General features: G+C 36.0%; 1 protein-coding gene across 2 annotated transcripts in view; it reads left to right on the top strand.

Annotated features, from left to right (window-relative positions):
* LOC139967981 (transcription factor COE3-like) overlaps positions 1–23,296 on the top strand; it is a 124,553-nt gene that overhangs the window by 42,195 nt on the left and 59,062 nt on the right. For both annotated transcript variants that reach the window (XR_011793201.1, XM_071972240.1), the window contains exon 7: positions 771–839. Coding sequence is in view for 1 of the 2 variants with exons in the window: in XM_071972240.1 (XP_071828341.1) it covers positions 771–839 (69 nt within the window). In the remaining variant the exon portion in view is untranslated. The remainder of the gene's footprint in view (positions 1–770; positions 840–23,296) is intronic.

Genomic DNA, 23,296 nt, shown 5'->3' with positions numbered 1-23,296 from the left:
TTGGAAGTGTAAATTATCTACTTGCAAATCTTTTGGGAGTTTTACTTGTAATTGTTAGATGCTGAGTTCAGACTCTCATAAATCGTCATCTATATATGATAATAATATTTGTATATGGTGAGGGTTGTCAGTAGTAAACTGCATATGATTACGAAAATCAAATTATATTATAAACAGTTTCCATGCACTTCACATTTGGCAAGCACAGACGTGGACTACTAAGAAGTAATTAACTAAATCTATACAGTGCACCAGCAATATGATGAAACCGTTTTCTGTCAAATTTAGTATTTTGAAAGAAACAATGCACCACCTACAGTAGAATTTATTTACAATACCGTAAAGAGAGTTTCTCATCAAAACAATTTTCAAGCAAGTATTTAAATTTGTATCACAACCCTGCATGACCTTAAATTGGTCTTTGTTGATTAAAACTAGAAATTGACATCTCAAATATCATGTTGTGGAGGAAAGCATTATTGTATCTGAAGATGTGAATGGATGTTAAACCTTCTTTAAGTCTCCCAGGTAAACTGCATGCTGATCATGCAAGTTTATTCTAATCTTGATCCTATTGCCGGGGAATATTAAAAGCAATTTTAGATAGTTTATCAAGGTGCCCCCATTTAGAGGCCTTAAAGTTCATTTAGAGCTAGGTGTGAACATGATCTGTTTAGTGATTAATAAATGCTTGATTGTTACCTTTCTCATGAATAGTAGTATTTTCGTCCAGTATCCATCGTTGAATCCACTTTTTTTTGTCTTTGCAGTCGCTGTTGTGATAAGAAGAGCTGTGGTAACAGAAATGAAACTCCCTCCGATCCCGTCATAATTGACAGGTAAGATTTGTCTTATAAAAATTGACGCCATGATATCTCACCTTTTTTTTTGTCTATATAAAAAAAAAAAATGCCTCGTCAATTGTTATTGTTACATGAAGACGAGAAGAAAAAGAAAGAATAAATCTCGGGTGTTTGAGAGAAGAAACAACAGAAGAAGGAGAAGATAGGATTACAGAATCGAAAGGTGTGTCAATAAACAGTTGGACACTCCCTAGTGTATAAAACCATAGACACTTGCTTAGCACTGTATTTAATCTTTGAATATGCCAAACCATCAACAAAAGCACGCACAAAAACAAAACAAAACACATGCTAAACGAGCATAGGCTGACTTGCTAGAAATCAAAACTTTTCATGGAAAGTGCATACATCTTATCGTTAACAGTTTGTGGTGAAAATACATGCATTGCTTTCAAGATGCAACCAAAATGTTTTAAAGGTCATCACTATTGGTCGCAAATTTTAGGAACCTAAAAATTGCTAGAAGTTTTCAAAAATACTCTCCCAGATGCTTTGATCTTCCATATCATTTCCATACAAAGAGGATGACGGTTCAATGAAAACATTTAAATGTCTCACACAGGAAAATCGCTTTGAGTGTAACGATAGAGTGTTTATTGAAATCTGGGCATTAGTGGCCAGTATTTCAATGTCTAGCATATTTGGGAATGAAACTGATGACCTTTGATGACCTGTAAATTGACTGCATTATTTGACAAATATGCTAAACAAATATTCCTTTCTCCCTACCCTTTCAACGATTGCCAAAGTTACAGAATCACTGTTTTCAAGTTTTTATAGTTTCCTGTCCTAATTAAGATTTGTTTTTCCTCACGATTTTCCAAAGTATATTCTCAATTTTGTTTTTGGATAAAGTAATAAGTATTAATTATGCATGTCAACCCACAATACCTTTTCAATTTGTGAAGTTTGACTTAAGATAGTAGTGGGAAGAGAAATGGAAGGTGGGGTAAGGGGAGGTTGAGAGGCAGGGACAGTAGATTTGATGAAAGAAGGGTTGATGATTTCTTGTATTATTTTATGTGGTTTCCAACATCCAATATTTTAATTACTTGTAAGAGTTTTCAGTTATATCCACTTTTCTTCCTTGAACTTGGAAGTACTATTGATTTTGTATACACATCTAATATCATGACTTGTGTGATTCTAACTCAATCCTCTCCCCCTCCACCCCCCTCCTCCTCCCCATCTCTCTCCCTACCCTTTGAAATTTTTGATATCTTTGTTGTAACAAGAAGGGTCTGCTTGTTCATGAAGGTTCCAATTAAGAAAGAATTCTTAATATTTAAGAAACGAGCAGGTTCTGGCATTGAGATTCGTCGGTCGGGTAAAACTAAACAGTGTTTCTTTGTATTGTCATCCTGAACCTTCCCTGCACGATTCTAACGACGACTGTGTCGTTAGTCACCAGATTTCACGGAATGGTTATCTCAAAGAAAATGACATTTATACTGTACAGTCCTGCGCTGTCTTCATTCACACTCGCTTGGCTCTGTCAGTCTGCAGTATTTGTTAACAGCCACTATGCCCCAATTAGCTTCTACAAATGTCTTCATCAAACTTAGTGTAGAGATATTAAAATCCCTGCTTTCGTCCCCCTTGCCATGATGCATTGGGTAAAATGTTAGTGTGTATGCCTGCATTAGATAACTTTGTCACCGTAAAAGAAAAAAAGTGAGCTTCAATGCGACAGAACAATGAGATGCGTCAAGTTCAGAAGTAGGAAAGTTTTCTTTGTGTCAAATGTACCGTTTGGCATTGTACAGTAACTGTATTGTGAAATGGCAAACAGACATTTCAAGCATCATGAATGGCTTTTGTGTGCATAACCGTATAGTTTTTTTTAAATACTTTTTCTTAAAGGAGATGGGGGTGGGGGGAGATTTTTATTAAGGGGAGGGAGGGAGGGGGATAAGAATGGGATAGAGTAGAGTTCAACTCTCGGTTGAGTTGGTGGAATGGAGTAAGTTAATGGAAAAATCTGTTGGTAGGGTTGGTTATCTTCTGAAACAAACAAAAAAACAACACTAAAAAAGTATAAACAATTTTGTAACTTTCTAATCCAAATCAGTGTACTGTTTTGTTTAGCTAAAAGGGACACCTATAGTTTTATCAAAAGATAATAAGTGGTTTTTCTCATATGACATTTAACAAATTAGAGTTGTCTGCAATTATTTGGAAATAACAAACAAATACTCCAGTTTAAGAAAAGTTTGTATTTGAAATTGTTATACCTCTCATAACGCCATTTATTTAGTGTTATAATAGTGATATTATGTAAAGAGTTATTACTTTTAAAGCATATTCTGTCTGAACTATGTGTATTACTTTGGAGACTAGTGACCAACCATCCTTGTCCATTCAACTTGACCCCAAAGGTCACCCACCGTTGCCCTCTGGATACATTAACTTTGGGGGGTTATTGAAGTTTCTAGTACCCACTCCTGCCAGATATGAATGGGAATACCTGATGTGTTTGACCTAGGGGGTAAAGACCTTTGTTCCTGTCTCTTTGTATTTGGTGGTAAAGATCTGATGAGAAAAAGGGACTGGTTTGGACATTGTATGTGTGGGATGATGGTATTTATAGGTATTGTTAGCGCTATACTACCCTGGATGGCACCCAACAGCTATTGCATGTTATTCTTGTCATATATGTGTAGATTGCTGATCTAAGTCAGTGAGTACTGATAGGAGGGATCTTGTACTTTGTAAAAGGTGAAACAAATTATAAAAGGGGGGGGGGGGTGGAGATTTGGTATCACAATCAACTGGTAAAGATTGGCCTGAAATCCCTTGCACAGTATCGCATGAAAATTACAATAAAAAACGATCGCTTACCTTCATCACAAAAATACAAAACAAGTAGCGAAGGGCAAGTTAAATATATATATTTACTTCCTAGTAAAGGCACTATGGTATCACCTATTGACAAAATGGTAGGTACCAACGTGGGTTTTTGATCTAAGGATAGCACCCAAATGGAATAAATTTGTTTCCTTATATCTGCTTGGGGAGAGTTTTTTCATCATCTCGGGCATCATCATCATATAGGATATGGTTACCAAAGTAACCATGACAAAAGAAATTATGTTCGTAAATATTAGGACTAAAATGTGGTATGACACATACTCTGTATGATACAAAAATGTCAATTTTAACAAGCTATAATTTCCTACAAATTGAAAAAGATATTTTTTGTTCAAACTGCTTAAATTATTATTCTCAAAAATTACATTCTACACCATTGCCAATTTAGCAGTCAGTTATTGATATTTTCCATAGAATGACAAATATTTTGGTACAAATTTTACTGTGACTTGGGTGAGTGATTTTGTTCGAATTGCTATCATCAATCTTCCATGATTGATTAGATGTAATTGTTTGGATTTTGCATTAGACTCACAAAATAACACAAAAATTAAAAGAAGGAAAGGCTAAAAAAGCCTAACATGGTACTGTCATGTTACTTGAACATTATTCGACTTGCTTATCCTTGGTTCTTTTGAACTGGTAAGCCTCAATACACACACACAGTAGTAATTCAGTGAAGAAACTGTTACCTTGTTGAGTTTGTGTAACAAGGAATGGCAGACCTATTGTGATGAAAGCTTAGCCTCTGGGGGCCAAACAGTAAAGTTCAAAGGGCAAGTGGTATTAGTGACTAAAATTTGCTGGGGGTTGATAGTTGGCACTATTGGATTTTTTTGAGTATTCAGAGTCTCGTTCACAATCGCTGGTATCGTATCTATTCAGATAAAAATGTTGTCAAGTATATTGGGGAGGTGGGATACTGTTAAGGGAGGGGGAGGGGTATTAGGATATGAAGGATCAGGAGGGGTGGGAGGTAGAAGAAAAGGAGTAACTACTGAACAGTAGGAATTGTTTGTTTATCATGGACTATTTCTTAATCCGAGTTTGTGGTTGTTTGTTTCAAATGGTGGTATTGTAATTATTTTGGGGAGAGTCAACATCTAAGGGGTGGGGGAAAGGGGGGGGGGAATAGCAAGGACATCTGAATATTCATGTCACTTAAAAGTCAACATATGTTTAAACAAAAATAAACCAACAACAAAGTACCTTTGTCTTTGTCTCCAGGTAACGTAGAAAAGGTGAAAGATAATTTAGTGGATGATACATTGTAGTTTACCACTGATGTGTGATACTGTAACAACTATATATTGTACTGACATACAGAATTTAAAAGCCAGTGTTCAGGGAACTTGTGCCTATGATGAATGGCCCAGAAAAGTCACTTCTAGGTTTTTAATATTATACGAGGTCGAATGCAGGTGTGGGGGAAAAGTGATCTGAGATGCTCCAAAAAGCATCAGAGGGATTCAGACAGTGAGGATAGAATAAAAGAACAACCTTCAAGTCATACATCATCCTAAAAAAAAAATGGTTGGGGTGTTTATTTCACAGGTGTCACACTTGGGCGCAAAAGCAAATAACTTGCTCAAGTGCTGGAAAGTTGGCATGTCAACAACCTATGCTGTCCTCATTAACTTTCCAGGTAATGAAGCAGCTACGTAACAGAAAGAGCTTGCCATGGACTGCAGCGCACAGAGCCATGAGTCAGGAACGCATTTATGATTTTCCTTAAGGGTGTGTCTCGTCATGCGTGACTGATAGCACAAGAATTGCTCAGTATTAGGGAATCACCCCGCCCGACGTAGACGACCGAAAGGCAGAATTGCTTTATAAAGTAAATGGGGGGGGGGGTGGGACTATGGAGTGTGTCAGTAGCTTTTGTCCTGAAGGCTCTATGTTTTGATAATATGCTGCAAAATTAGGTTTTCTTTAGATCAAACAGATGAAAAACTTTGGATACCTGTTACCAGGGTATTGTGTATAAGCCCAAGAACTCGGGAAGAAATAAAAAAATATTTCTATACAATCACAGAAGCATTTCTTGAAGATATATTTTGTTCTTGGGTGGGACCCTTTTTAGACATTTTGAACAGACGCTCTAACCACACATGTTGAATACCCCTTCAGTCAAAATATCAACATGGTTACAACCATTTTAAGTTAATTAAATTGATTTGATTTAGTCGAATAGAGACGAATGCAAGCTGCCTAAAATTCATGTGAATATCTTTGTTTTCTCTGCAAATATGTAAAATTTGTATCTGTTGCTGAACATTGCAAATTTGTTGAACAAAGTGAAAGATTTTAGGGTACTTTACTACTTGTATTTTTTTTTTTAGCTTAGAGTAGCAGTGGGTTCAAGTAGCACCACCACCAGGTTGTGGTAAATTTCATGCCAAATTGCAGCTTTTAGAGAAATTATCTTTATTGTGATTACCATGATTTAATAAACCCCCTCCCATGGAGGTCAAAGTCAGTTGAGGCAAGCACTGTTTGTGAGAGCTTCGTTCTTAACAAGGCAAACTGGAAGTATCATACCAATCCATCAGAAAATAACTTTAAAGCAACATTTTTCTGTGCTTGTTCCCCAATTTAGGATAATGGTACCAAATCTACTGAGAATTACTTAAGATTAAATTGTAAATTATGATAAAACAAAGACAGTTCCCTGCCAGACTATTTTATGCGGTAGTATTTCATGGTTTTATTCAATTGCCTCACCCCCCCCCCCCCAAAAAAAAAAGTTGTCCTGAATACAAATGATTTCAATATAAAGAAGAAGAAAGATAGTCACACTTCGAACTGCATGGTTGGAGGAGGGTTTATATAGTATTGAATTTGGAATGTAGAAAAATTATCCAAAACTCAAGTCAAAATAGCTGCTTTAAAATACAGAGAAGGAGGGTTGGTTTCCTGAGGGAGTTTGCCCACAAATTACCTCTAGCTCCATCTGTTTGGATTTCATTGTTCTCTGTAATGATTCAATTACTATCCTGATACTGTTTCTTTTCTTGATTCTTTCAAATTTATAGTTATTGTAAAAATTAATGAAACATTGATTTGTTAAACTTGGGGGTCTGTGACATTGCCTAGAGGAAGCAAGGTCAACCGCCCAATTCTTTTGGGATGAGAAGTGGTGGTTTTTTTTCTGTTGGCTTTGTTAGACTAGCTGTTGTTGGTTTATAACCTTACCAACAAGCAAGCCACTATTAATCTCTTCAAATTTACTTCAGTGTACTCAGGTGGCCTGGCTATGAATGGAAAATTGAAATAGATTATAGGAATTATGGTGTGCATGGTCGTCTGCCCTTCGAACAGCTTTTGTGGCAAATTTCTAAATTGTTTTAAGTTTACCAAACATAATGAGAGTTGCTCATAAAAATGTAAACAATAATAACAGAATTGCCACATTAGATCAAAACTGATATTTAATTGTGTACAACCTCATAGATTTTTTTAACCAAATGAATGTGAAAATTAGTATATTAATTATTCCATGTGATTAAATGGAAATTTGGACAACCATGCAGAAAACAATTGAATCGCAGTAACTACAGATATTGAAAGCCGCCGTTATGGAAATTTTCGTTTTTAAAACTTTTCTTTATCTAAATAAACCTTGATCTGTCAGTTTACTAGACTGTATTGTGATGGGATTGTGTTTGGTGCAATATTGAGTCTTTTTTTTTTGCAGTTTTCTTCCAACCTATTCAGCTCTCTCACTTCCAATTTCGAATTCCAATATAAACTTGCCCTCCATTTGCTTAACAAGCCTTATTTGTGTGTCAGTTTTTTGAAGGCCAAAACACATGAAATACTGCCAGGGGCCTAAGAAAATAATAAGCAACCATTTGTAAGCAAAAGAGGAAACAGGTGTAATAGAGATGATGTGAAGATGTTGATGTTATGAGTTCTGTATGATGTCAATCATTGATGGTAGAAAAAGCCTTGACTCAAGGCTCACTGAATTTACTAAAGTGAAAGATTTGTTGCTTGGAAACCTTTGAACCAAACCCCCCACTTCTTTTAAATTGTGTACACAATTTCTGGTTGTGGTATTCGTAAAGAAAATAAAACTTTGTGGAGTTTGGTATGATGTAACAAGATGAAGCAGTCGGTTCTTTCACTTGAGGGGGGGGGGGGGGGGTGGGGCACATCGTCTTTTATCTACAAATCCCTGCTCTTCTATGAAAATCCTGAGGATCAGCTGACTTTGGTAGTTTTCATTCAAACGTTAAAAAAAGAGAGAAATATATCAAATATGCTTGCTTTGACCGATCTAGCTGGTGGTGTCCTGTACATGACTTTGTGTGTTTTGGCTTTTTTCTCATGAACAGGACGAAACAGGATTTTTCCATATTCTGGACTAATGGTAGGAAAACAAAGTTACTTTCCTTCAAATAAAGTTTGATGCAGTACCCAAAAGTACCAAAAGTGCATTTTGTAGTCAAAATTTGCAGAATCTAACAAAATGGAGAACACTTGGTCTGGTGGTTGACTATTTTTTCCAGCTTTGTATTGCTTTGTATTAAATAGATGACCATTATTGCTTAGTTTTATATTCTGTGAAAGTTAGAATCCCATATCAGGTAACAACTAATTTTAATTAAGAGAGTGGCAGATTGGGAGTGAGGAATAGGGTCTATGGGGGGGGGGTGGATGGATTGATAACTTGGGGAAAATGTTCATATGTTCAGACATTTAATATGGCGTAAATTATTCAAGATCTTAAGGAATGAAGGAGACTGTATTACAGAATTTCTCCCTGACCTTTTTTTGACTGTCCTACTTTTCAAGTTGCATTGTTATTAACATCATCACAGTTACTAAGAGAAAAAAACAGGAGGAAAAAAATGATCCATTTGCTCACTATGATAAAAAAATATTGTTGACCTATTTGTTTTTGTACCCTTTGAAGATGGTTGGATGCTAATTGTACGAGACACACCCCTTTTCACACCCATCATTGAAGTCTGGAATAGAGGAACCTGCTTCCAATTTGAACAGTAGGAACCCCAAAATTTCCTCATGAACTTGTTCTTTCTCACCTGTGAGTGAATATCACATCTCGGATTACTCGCAGTTAGAGCAGCTCTGTATATGAGCAATCTCTCTTTTATGCCTGATTACGTCTTCCATTTCGACACCTTTTGTCCCTAGGGAACCCCTTCCCTATTTTGACTCAACTATGGAAACCTGGTTCTTTTAAGCGGAAGCTTTGCTTGTATGCGCAAAAATTTTTTTTTTTTCTTTTACTTGTTTTAATGGAGTGTGAGCGATCATTGAACTAGGGTCTTGTCTCTAATATAACCACGGAAGCAGAAAATGCTTTCACAAGCTCCTGCAATGTGAAGAGATGAAAAATGAGGCATTTTCCTTTTAGGATTACAAGAATGTATCACTTGAAGGTATCACTTAGCTGTGAAATGACTGAGTAACCCAGGTTGCCCTATTAATATCCACCCCCCCCACCTTAGTCCTTACATCGTTTCTTCTTGGATGATGACATCATTAAGTGTCATCCTAGTATCACTATTAAGTTGAACTTTATTGACCAAACTGATTATCTCTTTGATAAAGATTTATGAATTATTTCCTTTTTTTCCCCCCTCTTTTTCTTTTTTTACTAGTCTCTAGCTTAAAAGCAGATTTGAATCTGTCAGTATGTTGTTTTTGCAATTTTGTACTATACAATTTTTTTTTTCTTTGATAAAATGTTTGGTTCTCTCTGGTTGAGATGTTTCGTCGGATCAGGCCACAAGTTTAATAGAGTGGCAGTGGCCTTCCTGCAATTTACAGTACTAGCAAACGTTTTAACTTTTTATGATGATATCTTTGCATTGACATGTACCGCAAAGAGAAAAGACATTGGAACAGCAACTGGATTGCTTGTTATGGGAGACTGCTTGCACTTGGTCATAAACTGTGTCTTGTAACTTTTTACCAAATCTACAAAATATTGCTTCAGAATATCAAGAAATTGGTGCAGTTGGATCAACCGGCCTTTTTTCCCCCTTTCTTTCACCAAATGATTATTTTACTGAAAATTCAAATATTCAATGTTTCTGAAATATCTGATAGTTGAAACTGTTGTTCCATTTTAAAATGGAACTAGCGTATACAAATGTTATGAACAAAGAAAAAAAAAGAAAAAATATAAAATTCAGAGAATTTATTGTCATGAATTGCTCATGCAAAGTAATTTGTGTAATGTATCCAATGAACATCTCAACCTGATAATTCACTTCTATTTGCACACAAGTTTTCTCTGTATGTTTTGATTTTTAATTAAACAACCACATTTGCCACAACAATAGTTCCGTTAAATTAGTGAAGCTCCATTGATCAATTTACTTTAAAATGGCAAAACTTTATCCTTCACTTTTAATACTGGTTGCTATGTATTTGCTCCTCAGCTATTTAAGCCCTTTTTTTTACTTTGTTTCTTTATTTCTTTATTTTTTGGGTAAAAAGAAGAAATGATATGCAATAGCGGAGACCATTTATTAAAGATAGGCATTTGTCGTCATAAAACTATGTCAAGCTTGACATAACAATGTCATCTTGTTTTTGTTAAATTAATTTTTCCTTCTAGCAAGCAAACTGTCACCACAGCAAGTGGAAACAAAATAAAAATGAAGGCAACATTTTTATTTACTCCTGGCTGATAATAGGCACAAATTGTGGCTCAGTATAGTGGAGAAAAAAAGAAAAGGAAAAAAAGAAAAGAAAAAAAAAAGGAGAAGAAAAATGAAAAAGACAAGAAATGGTTAGGGAATCCCAGGGGATCTTTTGTAATGATACTTTAGAGTTAAAAGTTTTTTAGATGGAAGAAAAGGCTAAACTGGAGAGAGAAAAAAAGAATATGATAAAAACCACAAACAAGGCAGAAGGAGCTTTAAATAATCCCGTTGCAGTTCTGGTACGAAGGCATGCATCATCGTCCTTGACAATCGGTTCTCGCTGCCGAAACTCTGTACGTAATCCACCGGAGTAGAAATTTGTTTTACGTATTATTGCCGTGTGCTCGGAGGAATCAATTTAGCAATGCTAAGAAAAAGTACTTTCATTGTTCAGAAGGTTTTCAAAAAAAAAAAAAAAAAGGTCTAAAAATTGATCTTAGTTAGCACTGTTAAAAATTTCAAATTGTCAAGGTTCTGTATTGAATTTAAATGGAAATGGCTTAAATTTGTTTGATTTAATAGTAAGTGACTGTTATATTGTGGATTGTTAGGACTTCTGTCAGTTGATGCACAGTTAGAATTGCAGAGGAGAAGTACTTAAAAACCACTGTCATGTTTAAACACAGGAAGCAGATAAATTTGATTTCAATAGGAACTGTTGTTACCATCACTTCCATTCAGACACAAGTACACACCACTGCATTCCTCAACATCTACCTCCAATAAAACAAAAAATACAAAAACGTATTAAAATGAAATATACAGAAGAAAGTATTAACGGAGGAGGTAACATTTGATGTGGAACAACATGTGACATTCAGATATGCATATATCAGGATAATAGTGCCCAAGGTTCCCATGGGGTCAGGCTATTACTATATATCTGTGGTGTCAGTGGCTCAAGGTAAACTCTGACATTTCTGGCTGAAATAACTAAGGCTAAAACTGCTCTGCCTCGGTATTTCGAGCAGGCTGGGCATTTGGAGAAGCAGTGACATTAGAACAGTGGTTTGACAGAGTAGTCATTTACAGACGTTAACGAGGGTTATGGACAGGAAGCGTTAACGAGGGTTATGGACAGGAAGCAGATACTGTGTGTTACAGCATTTCAATGACTGCAGTCATCTTCTCACGAAATATCTTTGTCACATCAGATAAAGCGACTGGAATGTAAGGCTAATTTATTAGATTAGATTTTGCCTAATTTATTACTTGATGACAAAGGATATGTCATAGCCATATATGTGTTTACATACATTTGTCAAGTCATATATGTACTAAAGAGAATTATTTTCTCTTCAAAAGCAAACATTTTGTTGTTGGAAGTTGCAGATTTTTGTTGTTGAGAATATCCTACTAGGCCATTAAAGAGTAAAAAGTTGAGCTTGCTTTAGTATTTTTGAGAGAACTTTGAAGGAAATATGGCCTTACGGGTAAAAAACCAGAGAATTATATTAAAAAAAAGTATAAAAAACCCCTGTATTTTGGCAGATTCGACTTGCCTGCAGCTTTCCCCCTGGGTTGTTCGAAGTGAACTGTCTTCTGTCGAACTGGAAAAAGTACATAGAACTCTGAATTAGATCAATAGAGCAAACACGGACCACGAGGCATTGTTAGCTAACGATCATGGAATTGCAGCCCTCAATGACAAAAAAGAAAAAGAGAATAGATTTGGCATCTCAGCTACATAACTCAATAATAGTCACAGCTAATCCTGTTACTTGTCAATGGGCCAACCGGGAAAAGTTCCCATGTGGTTAATTTCTGAAGCTGGAATATGGGGGTTGGCATTGCTTCAAAATCAAGTGCTCCAGGGCCTCTCCTGTTTTATATATATATATGCATCCCTTCTTTTCATTTATTTTATAATATAAGAAAAGAAATAAAGGTGAAAAACATTAAATCAGAAGAGATTAGATACCAATCATCTTGTTTTCAAATGCCTGTCCAACTTGCTTCTTCAGATGAGTCAGTTAGCTTGAGAACGAATTTCTATTTTTTGGGTTTTGGTCGTGCATTTTTACCAATTAATGTAATCAGAATTACACAAAAAAACGGATGAATAGACATCAAATATGAACTTGAATCACCCCGTCTTCTCTCATTGAAATGCTCACAGTTTCATCCTGTTTCGGAACTCTGTGCAAACGGGTTCTTTTCATACTCTTACAACATTGATGGTATATACATGTATAGTTATCTTGGATTGTTGAGTCTGGATATAGAGAAATAAACAAGAGCTCTCTGAAGTGATGAAAAGTGGTCAGATTAACATTGTTAATTTACTAAAAAGATTAAAGAAAGAAGAGTGGGTAGGGGATGCTCATCAGCATGAGCAGGCTGCATGTGGTGAATATTTTTTATAAGTACACCTGTTTGGAATCAGGATATAACCTGCTTTTAAGGAGGCAGCAGAAATTGTGGAGGAGGAGGGGGAAAATAATAAAAGGAAGGTGGGGAAGGGGAGAGGTAAGGAGAATATTTGTTATGCGTTCTCCTTTTTGGACTCAGGATCTAACCTGGCAAACTCAGGCCTCAGAAATTGGAGGAGGGTAAAAAATTGAAATGGGGGGGGGGGTTGGGGGTATGGAGGGGCAAGGGGGAGAAAGTAAGGGCACTAATGATAGGGTTTGAAAACCATGATCCTTTATTGAAGGATGAGCAAATGAGAAATACCAATGTCATGTGGTAATGTTGAGAAATAGCAGCATAATATAAATAGTACTTACAGATACATATGTATAGGTGACCTTCAGATTGCACCATACAGTATTTAAATTGCAAATTGACAAGTACTTGTTAGTGTATATGCTCAATTTGTTGTCAATTTTAACCCAATACCGGTTTAACCATTATTCACAATAAACCTGCACATTGTCAAACTAAGATCTTACCATCTTTACAGTTTCTTCAAGAAATGAACTAGCCACTATAGTGAGTAAATTTGGTTTGATTCTATGAAAGTTTATTGTAGCTAAAGACACTTATTTCTTGTAGTGGTGATAAGCAGATGCAAAATATAAAATTTGTAAGTTCCCAAAAAGTTTGTGCATTTTATTAATCATCAACTGGATAAGTGAGGCTTTCAACGCAACCTACATATCGCCCACTGTTGGTATAGACTGTTACCAAAACACCTATCGGTTTTAATCATTACTGTATAAAACGGGAGTATCAATAACATACTTTATGCGCCAGTTAGCTCAGCAAAAGGAGGTGGGGAGAGTGAAACCATCATTAATACGACCGCAAGGTAATTTTAATCTCTTACATTTAGCTTCATATCCCTCGATCACCCCTCTGAGACCCGTTTTCCAGTGATGTTGAAAGTACACAGTTATTGTGTCACATGGATTATGGGAAGGACCTTAATGCTTTCGTTTTTATATATCAAAACATGATAATGACTATCCTGCCATGTAAGATGTCCTTAGGGATGAAGGAAAGAGCATAAGAAAGAACTACACACTGTTTACTAGGAGTGTACTATGAGAAGGAGCATTTCATAGCCAACAAACTCATCAACCAGTCAGGTACCTTAATACTACACGTTGTAATCTTTACTACCTCCTAAACATATCATTTTAAACCATAAGGAAATAGAAAGGATCATAATTTGTTGATGCCAGCGCTAATTTAGAACCAGGTTTATGTTGCAGTGAAATGACAGTCCACTTAGTAAGGTTTGTTTGAAATTGAGAACAAAATTTAGATGGATATTCTAATTTTGACTTCACAAACGAGATCATTTATCTTTGATATAAGTCTCAAGTTTCAATCTTGTTTATAATAGCCTCTGTTTTTCCAAAGGTGGTAGATATATAGTAGTTCATTATATTTTGTTTCTAAAACCTTGTTTTCAATAGAACCTTTGCTTCGTTTAAACTTTATAACTATATAATCACACCAGCAGGGAGAAATAACCCATCAGACAATGTGAGCATTTTGCTTAATATTAATTAAGTATTTGCAAACAAAATAACATTGTTTGTGTACAGAACCAGTTTTGCACTTGTAGTATTTATATGGTATTTCGCATGTCGTAACATATTAAATAATTCACCGCAAAAATGTTTCAACTCAAAATAATCTTTCAAGAGAATCTTATCAATAAAGACACTGGGGAAAAAAAAGAAGGAAAATATATTCCTTCCCCACTTCCCATTAAGCAGTTTGTATTTATACATTAAACATGAACAAATCAAATAATTATAAAGATTGTGTTATATTTTTGTCTCTGCTTTTAAATCAACCAAGCATCATTCTCTCTTTCCAACGACGGCATGACTTTTCTTGGCTAGAGATTCTTATCGTTGAAGTATCAATCATACCTTTAATCTGAGACCAATATACAGTTAGCAGAATGAAACAGAAGTGTTTGCGGAGTTTGAGACTCTCTTTATTTGATTATGAACTGTTAATGACAATATCCATATTTGTTCGTCAATTGCCTCGGCTATCTTCCATTTGTATTGCATACCAAAAAGGACCTTTTGTGTCTTTCTATTGCTTCTCATTTCATTGCTTACAGCGGCACTCAACGAAATTAGGGCTATGTATTCATTCAGTTTCATGCACCGTCTTAAGGCTTTCCTATAGATACTCTTTAATTAACGAGGAATGGGACATTATCCATGCATCGATTGCTCCTTGTAATGAGATTTAAGGAGTAAATACCTGTATAGAGTTAGATGGGAATTGCAGACAATTCTCTGCTTGTAGTCTGGATAAACAGGAAAAGATAAAAGAAAAATCCTCAACTGACTTTTGACCCCCAACGTCTTTTTTTTTTTCTTTTATATTTTGTTTTACTCCAATTATTTTTTGGCAAATAATATATTTTATACGTAGACAAAGATTGAAGAGTCACAGGCTATTGAAGGGAAGCAACAGACATTGTGTCATGAATGGAACATGAAACGTTTTATTGGATGATGAGTTAATTCTGAAAAGTTGTAGATTTCAGAATGAAATTAATCTTCCGTTTTGTTCCTTGAATATTTCAAGTGTTTTTAAATTTAAATATAACTTCTTTCAGATAGAAGGAAACCATTTCAGTAAATAACCAACATGATGTCACTTTAAAAAGTAAGAGAATTGTTTAATCATCAGCTATTAGAAATGACTTTCCATTATAAATTGTTACAAATCTTTCATTTCAGAGATATTCAGAGGAAGTACTTTAAGCCCCAGGCAGTTATACTTGTCACGATAAATTCAAGAAACACACTGATTGTAATATTACAAATCACTACATGCTGTAATACCAGGCTTTGTATCGGCTATACAAGAATATTAAAGAATACACAGCAATCAATATACTACATGCAAGTGTGAGAAACCTGTTGAAAAGTTTGAACTTTTGAAACCACGTAATCTCAATATAAGAATACTTTTCCTTGGATACATGTGTCCATGAACCAAAATGGGGGGCCGGGGGGGGGGTTGGAAATTCAAATTTTTCTCCTGACTGAGTTAGGTATGAGAATGAACTTTTATAAAGAGGTTGTAAGCGGATCCCAAATGTTACGATTGAGCAGTGTGGCCGTGGGTTCCTCCCCTCCATTGAAGAACTAAAAAGGTCAATAGGTCTATAATTAAATAAATAAATAAATAAAATAAATAAATAACAGTCATGTTGTGCTAATGAATACTATATGTGTATATACATGTACATATATATATATTATATTTATATATGTATACACACACATAATACAGCAATCAATGAACACAAAGGATTTTTTCCTGACATGATGGAAATTTGGGGGTGGGCTTGGCCCCCTTCTGCACTCTCCCGCCTATTTGCATGCCACTACCCCAAGTCTGATTTCAACCAGCAAAAGCTCAATGAGTTGACCTTCCCAAGACAAGGAGAATAAATTGGAAAAAGAAAGAAAGCCCTCTTGACCTTAAATTAAGGAACCAAACTGTCAGAGTCACAGTAATCCAAAACCTTATACCTTCTATTTATAATTCAACGTTTTTGTATTTTCAGAGGTTAGCTCTTTAGATCCAAGAAGGCATTTGCCATTAATTCCCCTGTCAATATTTCTAATTTCTGTTCTTCGACATTTTTTTCCCCGCATCTGTTTCTCTACGTTTTTTTTTTTTTGGGCTTGTACAATAATTTTACAGTCCTTGCAAAAGTGTTCAAGGATGCATGAAGCAACAGGGGGCAGCATAAAGATGATTTTATTAAGTAGTATCTTGGGCCCGATTAAAATTCTGTCAGTGCTCTGCCACAAAAGAGGCTATTGCTTGGTGCAAAGAAATGCAACAAGGCCTGCTGAGGACGTTGACAAATTTTCAGCCGTATTATTTCGGATCTAAAAATATAAAAAGCAGCACACCGATAGCTAGACTATGAGTCTGTTGCGGTTTAAGCAGAAACGAGGTGACCAAGCGTAAAATAGGTTTCAGGCATTTTTGACAACTTTTATAGAATGTCAACATCTGGTCATTGACTCTGAAATTATCAGTGGTAACAGTTGCATCCATCTGGTCTGGGTTTTGGTGATCCCTCACGATAACAGTTCGCTCAGTTTTTGGTGTGAGGAAGTACTCGTTTACCTTGCCAAGTGGAAATGACGGGAAAAAATAGAGAGAAAAAAAACAATGCTGTGATCTGCGCTTGAAGTTGACAAACTAAACAATGCTAATATATTGGAACGAGATGATTGATAGCTCTTAATGATGGAGAAGATGTCTCAAACGTGGAAGATGAAATTGACAAATGAACCAAATATTATAAGTACCAATGGGAAAAGCTAATGACAGCTATAACAATGTAGAAAATATTTAGTTTGCCACTATTCCATGCAAATGAAATGAAATCACAAATATTGGTTTCAATTGACAAATTTAATATGCAACGATCAATGAAAATAATCATGGTCTTTATTCAAATTCCTGTTGGTCATAACATCTTGAAATTTAATATTATTAGAAATTTTTATTGTTTTTATCGTACAGGAAATAAAATAAAATTCTGAAATTAAAGGAACACCGCAAGGTAACATCATATGGACGCTAGTTGTATATTCCTAGTTGGACATAGGACATAATTTTAAATGATAGAATATTTAAAATGACAAAGTAATTTCATCACTACTTAATAATCAATTACTTAATACATTATTTTCGAGCATTGTTTCTGAGGAGCTTATGATGTGAAACCATATTGATTTCATCAGGCCTCCAACAGATTGAAAAAGGTAATTTCTCTTATCTAAAAGGTTATAATAAAAGATGAAAACTTAACCTGCATGATAGTAATTATTTTTAATAATCTGGGAAACATATCAAACATTACCATTTCCCCCAAATTCATCCTTTAATTGTAGACTCGTCAGTCCAGTTGCAGTTGATAAACAAAATGGCCTTTTAGTTAAATAAATGCTAAATACCAACATTGAACATGAAACATTTTGGAAATAAAAGATGACATAACCCCGATTATCTGCCTGGCATTATAATTAGGAGAATTTTCATGCCCTGATAATCCTTTAAATGTTTCCACGGTCGTTTTTTTCTTGTTGTCTGCATGCACGTACAGTTGTTTTTCCTTGTTTACTAAAAACACAGATAACATTACTGTATCTAGTACAAGCCAGCTACCGGGATGATGACACAGTAACTGTCATATATGGGTTTGTCTGCTTGTACCGTGGATGAATCACAGGAAACGGTTCATCTTCGCTAATTAAGCTTTCTTAATCCATTATCTCAATCAGACATGATGGAACTTGGTTTTTGTAGCATTATAACTACTCACTTTTAATATTGACTTCCATGGAGCATACATCAATTGAAGGAGACCTACATGTGTATACAGGTCCATGTTTATTATAATATCTGTTTCCTAAAACTACTGGGATTCAGGTAAAGGGGAGTCACTCTTTCGACTCCTGACCTTTCATATAGATGTAACAAGTTCGTTACCATGGAGACCTAGTACAGCAGACGCTCACATTGACACTGATCAATACACACATACAAGCAAATCTCTGCATGTAATACAATATATATTCCCCCTTGAAAAACATTGCAAAATTTTTGCAATTTGCATCTGAAATGTTAATTCTCGATCACCAAGCCAAAATGTCCAGATAATTGTGTCAGTATTACAGTATTTAAGTGTGGAGAGAATTGTAGGTGAGAGAGTTAGGGAGGCTGTGGGCAGTGGGGGGGGGGGGAGGACTAGGGGTTGTTGGTGGTGAAGTTGTCTGTTCTTTATCTTTATGTTTTATTTACTTGAAATTTACAAAATATGTCAAATGTGATCTAAGCCATTTATGGCAGCAGTATGTCTAAATGAGATGACAACATGTGATGGTTTTCCCAATAATATTCTCAATTTCTACATTATTCTGGAATAACCAGTCTCTAACAAAATCTAGTTGTGACTCTGTAAGACAAAAAATTGCCGCTCAAAGAGTGTCCTTGAGTAGCTGAACATTGCAACCATAGTTATAAAGGCAAACAAGGTGTTGTCCTTTGTCTTATAATAAGTGACTGTTTCTGCTCTTGCCAAAGTTTCAATTCAGGGGTTTCATTTTGGTACAATTACAACAGAGACATGGATATACATTCGTTAAAGTTGTGACCTCTTTTTGGATGTGGAAATTCATTGCGACCATTTGTTCGGCCCAACACGTGATGCGAGATGACATGCATGGAATAGGTTTGGAGTCATATTGACAATTTTATACCAACCAGCAGGCGCTCCAATATTTCACTTGTCATATGCTGATCGGAGTATATAGAGCCTTGCCTGTCTCTCCCTCGCCCTCTCCCCTCTGTGATTGAAACATTAACACAGCTGTAGAGGTAACATAAATATTGCCACTTTCACTTCTAATTATAGTGTTTTTAAGCTGATTGTAAGAGAAGCACAATTTATAACTTTGTCCTCCATGTTGCATTCATTGAAGATCATGATCTCCCCTCAGGTTGCATTCATGAATATTCTCCATTTTGTCAATTTGCCTCCCAGCAAGACGTAAGCCACACAGGTATCCAGCAATTGGTTCAAACCTCAACATTATACTCTCGAGATTCCCCAACACCTTTTTTTTTTCTCGAAAGAGCTAAATCCAATTTTTCACTTATAGCATGGGATGGAGGAGACAGAGAAATTGTTCAAATTTCTCCCCTGAGTCCAAACGAGTCTTCTCCTCTTCGCACCTTTATGTTGTTACAGTACACATACGACACACGAAAAGACACAGAGAGATAGGGTTGGAGTTGTAAGACGAGAACTCCAGGGGCTTTGAGTAGCAAGTTTTCTTAGTTCCCCAGAGTCAGAGAATTGCCCAAGGGCGTGCATTCCAGGCTTGTTACAGCACTGTCAAACATTTCATCTTGCGGACTGTATACATTCAACCTTTTCATACTCTGTCATCTCGGCTTTTGAAATATTCATGTACACTTCGCAAAATCCCTCAGCGTCAGCCCGAGACTTCGGTGTTGACGCTGCTAATTCTCTGGAGACACAGATCTTGCCTCGATGGGACCTCATCATCAAGCTCTCGTACTGAATTTCATAGCCTCAAGGGAGTTCGATTTGGGACTCCCTGGATTGGCCGATGTCATGCTGATAGTGAGTTGATCCGTTTCGAGTTGTAGCCCCCCAGCGGCTGATTGGCTCTTAATTTGGTTTTGTACGAAGCCTGGGGCTGGTGAGATATGATACATGGAGTCACTTCTGATGTTGTTGAAAATACAAGATGGAGAGAGAGGAGAAGAAATTAAGGATATCTTGGTGTCTCTGTCAAGTTAAATTGGCAAAACTGAGTGTTTCCTTCTTTTTTCTCTCTCTTATAATGATATAGCAAAAGTCAAAAGGAGGGTTCGGAACGAAAAGAGGAAAAAAAAAAAAAAGGGAAAAAAAATTCTTATGTACTCTCATATGAGTACTGGTTTATACAGAATGGTGGCTACATCACCACCAGTAGCCAAAAATAAAAAAGGAGTTTATTCAATAAAATATTCAAGTGGATAATCTGCTGTGATTTAATTGCTGGAATAAGGCGGCATCGGTGCTCACGATCTCAGCTATGAATGACAAACTCTCGATAATGCAAGTAAGTCCTGTCAGGTTGAGGCGATGATGTTAGATGGAGAAGCTTGCGTTATTAATAGCCCTTAGATCGTCGGAGCACCCTTTAAAAGAACGATGCTCCAAAAAACACTATCGGAGGGAAATGGATGGGATTTCATTCACCAGAGGGGGAAATGACCTTGATGTACATTTTCAGCTTGTCATGAGAATTGCATAGATAACTGCAAACTGGCGAAGATGACGACGACCACCACAGAGAGAAAAAATAACGTTATTCTCATGGGACTGTGTTTGTACACAAAATGGACTGACTATACATCGCTGCTATCAGGGTACAGTGTGTGGAGATTGAATGCATGTGTTGCTGATGCTACTGTAAAACTTGTATGGACCTTCGTTTATTCTTGAACAGCTTATATTTACCTAAGAAACAAATAAAATATGTCACTAAGAAAAGCTTGTTTTGACAGATCTGATAGTTACTACAGTAGTTACATTTGGAAGCTACTGTGAATGCTCGGTGGGCCATTTACAAAGTTTGTTGCTTAGTGTCATTTTGCGGAATAAACGCTAAAGTATTCGTTTAAAAGATAAAAAAAAAGAAGAAAAGAAGGTTGGTACCACAACAGCAGACAATTTGTATTCAAGTATTCTACCCTCACTGCTTTGAGTTGACTGGCTAGCTTGATTGCCAGAATATACTTTATAAAAAGTTTCAGCGTTTTTGTGTGAAATAGTGACGCACGTAGGAAAGATGATTTCTTCCGTATTAGTTTATTCAAGGATATTAACTAGTTGCAGAATGATTTCATTTCAGAGATTGGAATGTAAGGAAAGAGTTAAAAATTGAGAGAAATTGAAGCTTTTATACTCCTGACCTTATCTTGAAGCTGAGAAAACAGTCAGCAGGGAGGAAAAGCAAAATTCTCCCGTGAAAGCTTTCTGCCTTTCTATAGTCACCTAGTATCATCACTGGTAGGAACTATGTGGAACCGCAGGGCACATGATTGTCTAAATAAACTGGCAGTGCTATGGGACATTTGATAAGTGGTCCTGCTGTGTTACTGATGGTTCGCATATAAAGGATGTTTCATATGAGGGGTTAGATGTTTGACTCAGAGGGGGGGCATCTGCCAATCCCAGGGTGACACTCTGGACACCTTTGGCCTAGAACATGAACATGACTGATTCAATTCTAGACATTTTACTGTACTTTCTTAAGTTTGGGTACAATTTAGGTACACATCTATCATTTGTGATTTATGGAGTGAAATAAAACTCTCAAAAGTGTATTACTAGTTTACTTCTGGTTCATTTTTCTAAAGATGGATGGGGGATATTGTGGATAAATATTCTCCTCCCTATTTTTTCTTGGGGGGGGGGGGAGGTTGAGAGGAGGAGGAGGGAGGGGAAGTGAGAAGGGACATTGATATGAAAAATGCAGCAGTTATTAGCAATTCTAAATGGACTTACTGTATTACTACCATTCTCAGGACCAGTTAAGCTACACCAGTCTAATATGTTACACAGTTTATTAAACCAAGTATGTGGTGGGGGAAAAGCCCAATGCAGATATTAAGTCTGTCTGTTAAATGGTCATACTGTCACTGATCAGGTTGGTGCATGTTCTCTTGTGAACTTGATACGATTGTTCTACATTTTTCCTGGGTTCGTCTGGGTTCTTTTGTACTTTATGTGTTTGATTTGCTTTTTAAAAAGTGCTTCCAGGTGGACAAGTTTTTAGGCACCTTTGACCGAGTTTGGTATTCAAACTGTCACTCAATGACTGCGGAGGTGACCCATTTAAGGTTAAAAATTTTTACACATTATATCACAATACAAACCATTACCTCTTGGTGCCATACCTTTTTTATAATTTTAGAAGCTTAAGGGGCTTATCCACACAGTAGGACCTTGTCCTAGTTGAAGTAAGGATGTGATGTTTTCCTTCAAACGTACAGATATATATATATACATATATACATATATATATGTCAACAAGTTGCAAGATTTATTTGATGGTGCTAAATGTATGGTTTAGTATATATATTTATTTGTACCTCTTTTGGTCTTTCACGTAGTCAAAATTTCTGAGCTGGTTAATAATTATTATCAAGTTTATAGACTTCTTTAGACATCTCAAAGTATTTAAGTGAAATTCATTGTTGTTGTTTTTTAATAAGTTCCATATTGGCAAGTTATTTAACCGTTTTATAACCCAATTGCAGATAATTTTGGGTCTGACAATTCTAATGCAGTCTTACTATAGATTCATAAATCTCTGACATTTATGCAAAATTTTCATCATCCTTGTGCAACTTTAAGTCGACTTAGTCTGTAGTATTACAGGCTTTTGTTTTCTAATTCTTAATCATATTTAAAAATGATGGGTATGATATGAGACACTAGGGTGAGACAAAATTCAACTATGCAAAAATGAAACTTTTCACTCAAATTGATGGTGTTTAATGAAGGCAAACTGGAAAGTTTTTTCGCTAGCCATAAAAGAAATTCACAACCCTGTCTCAATAACAATCTTTATTCACAGATCCTCATCATAAGCACTCAGTCGGTATAATGAGGGGATTTGTTGAATTGTTTTTCAAGACACTTATACACATGTATGCAATGTCATAATTCTCTAATACAGCATAAGGAAGTAAAACTTGAGTGACTCAGTAGATGACAAGTGAATAGGACCCTAAGAGGAGTTTCACCCCGCCTCAGGTCAATCGGTAGACTTAGTCTTGTAAGCCATGATTACTCACCCCGAGGCTGAAACAGAATCTCTTCTAATTTGTTGGCCCGAA

This window comes from Apostichopus japonicus, chromosome 5, assembly GCF_037975245.1.
Source record: "Apostichopus japonicus isolate 1M-3 chromosome 5, ASM3797524v1, whole genome shotgun sequence".
Lineage (NCBI taxonomy): Eukaryota > Metazoa > Echinodermata > Holothuroidea > Aspidochirotida > Stichopodidae > Apostichopus > Apostichopus japonicus.
Note: the sequence above shows the minus strand (reverse complement) of the source record. Positions and strands in the feature narration are given on the sequence as shown.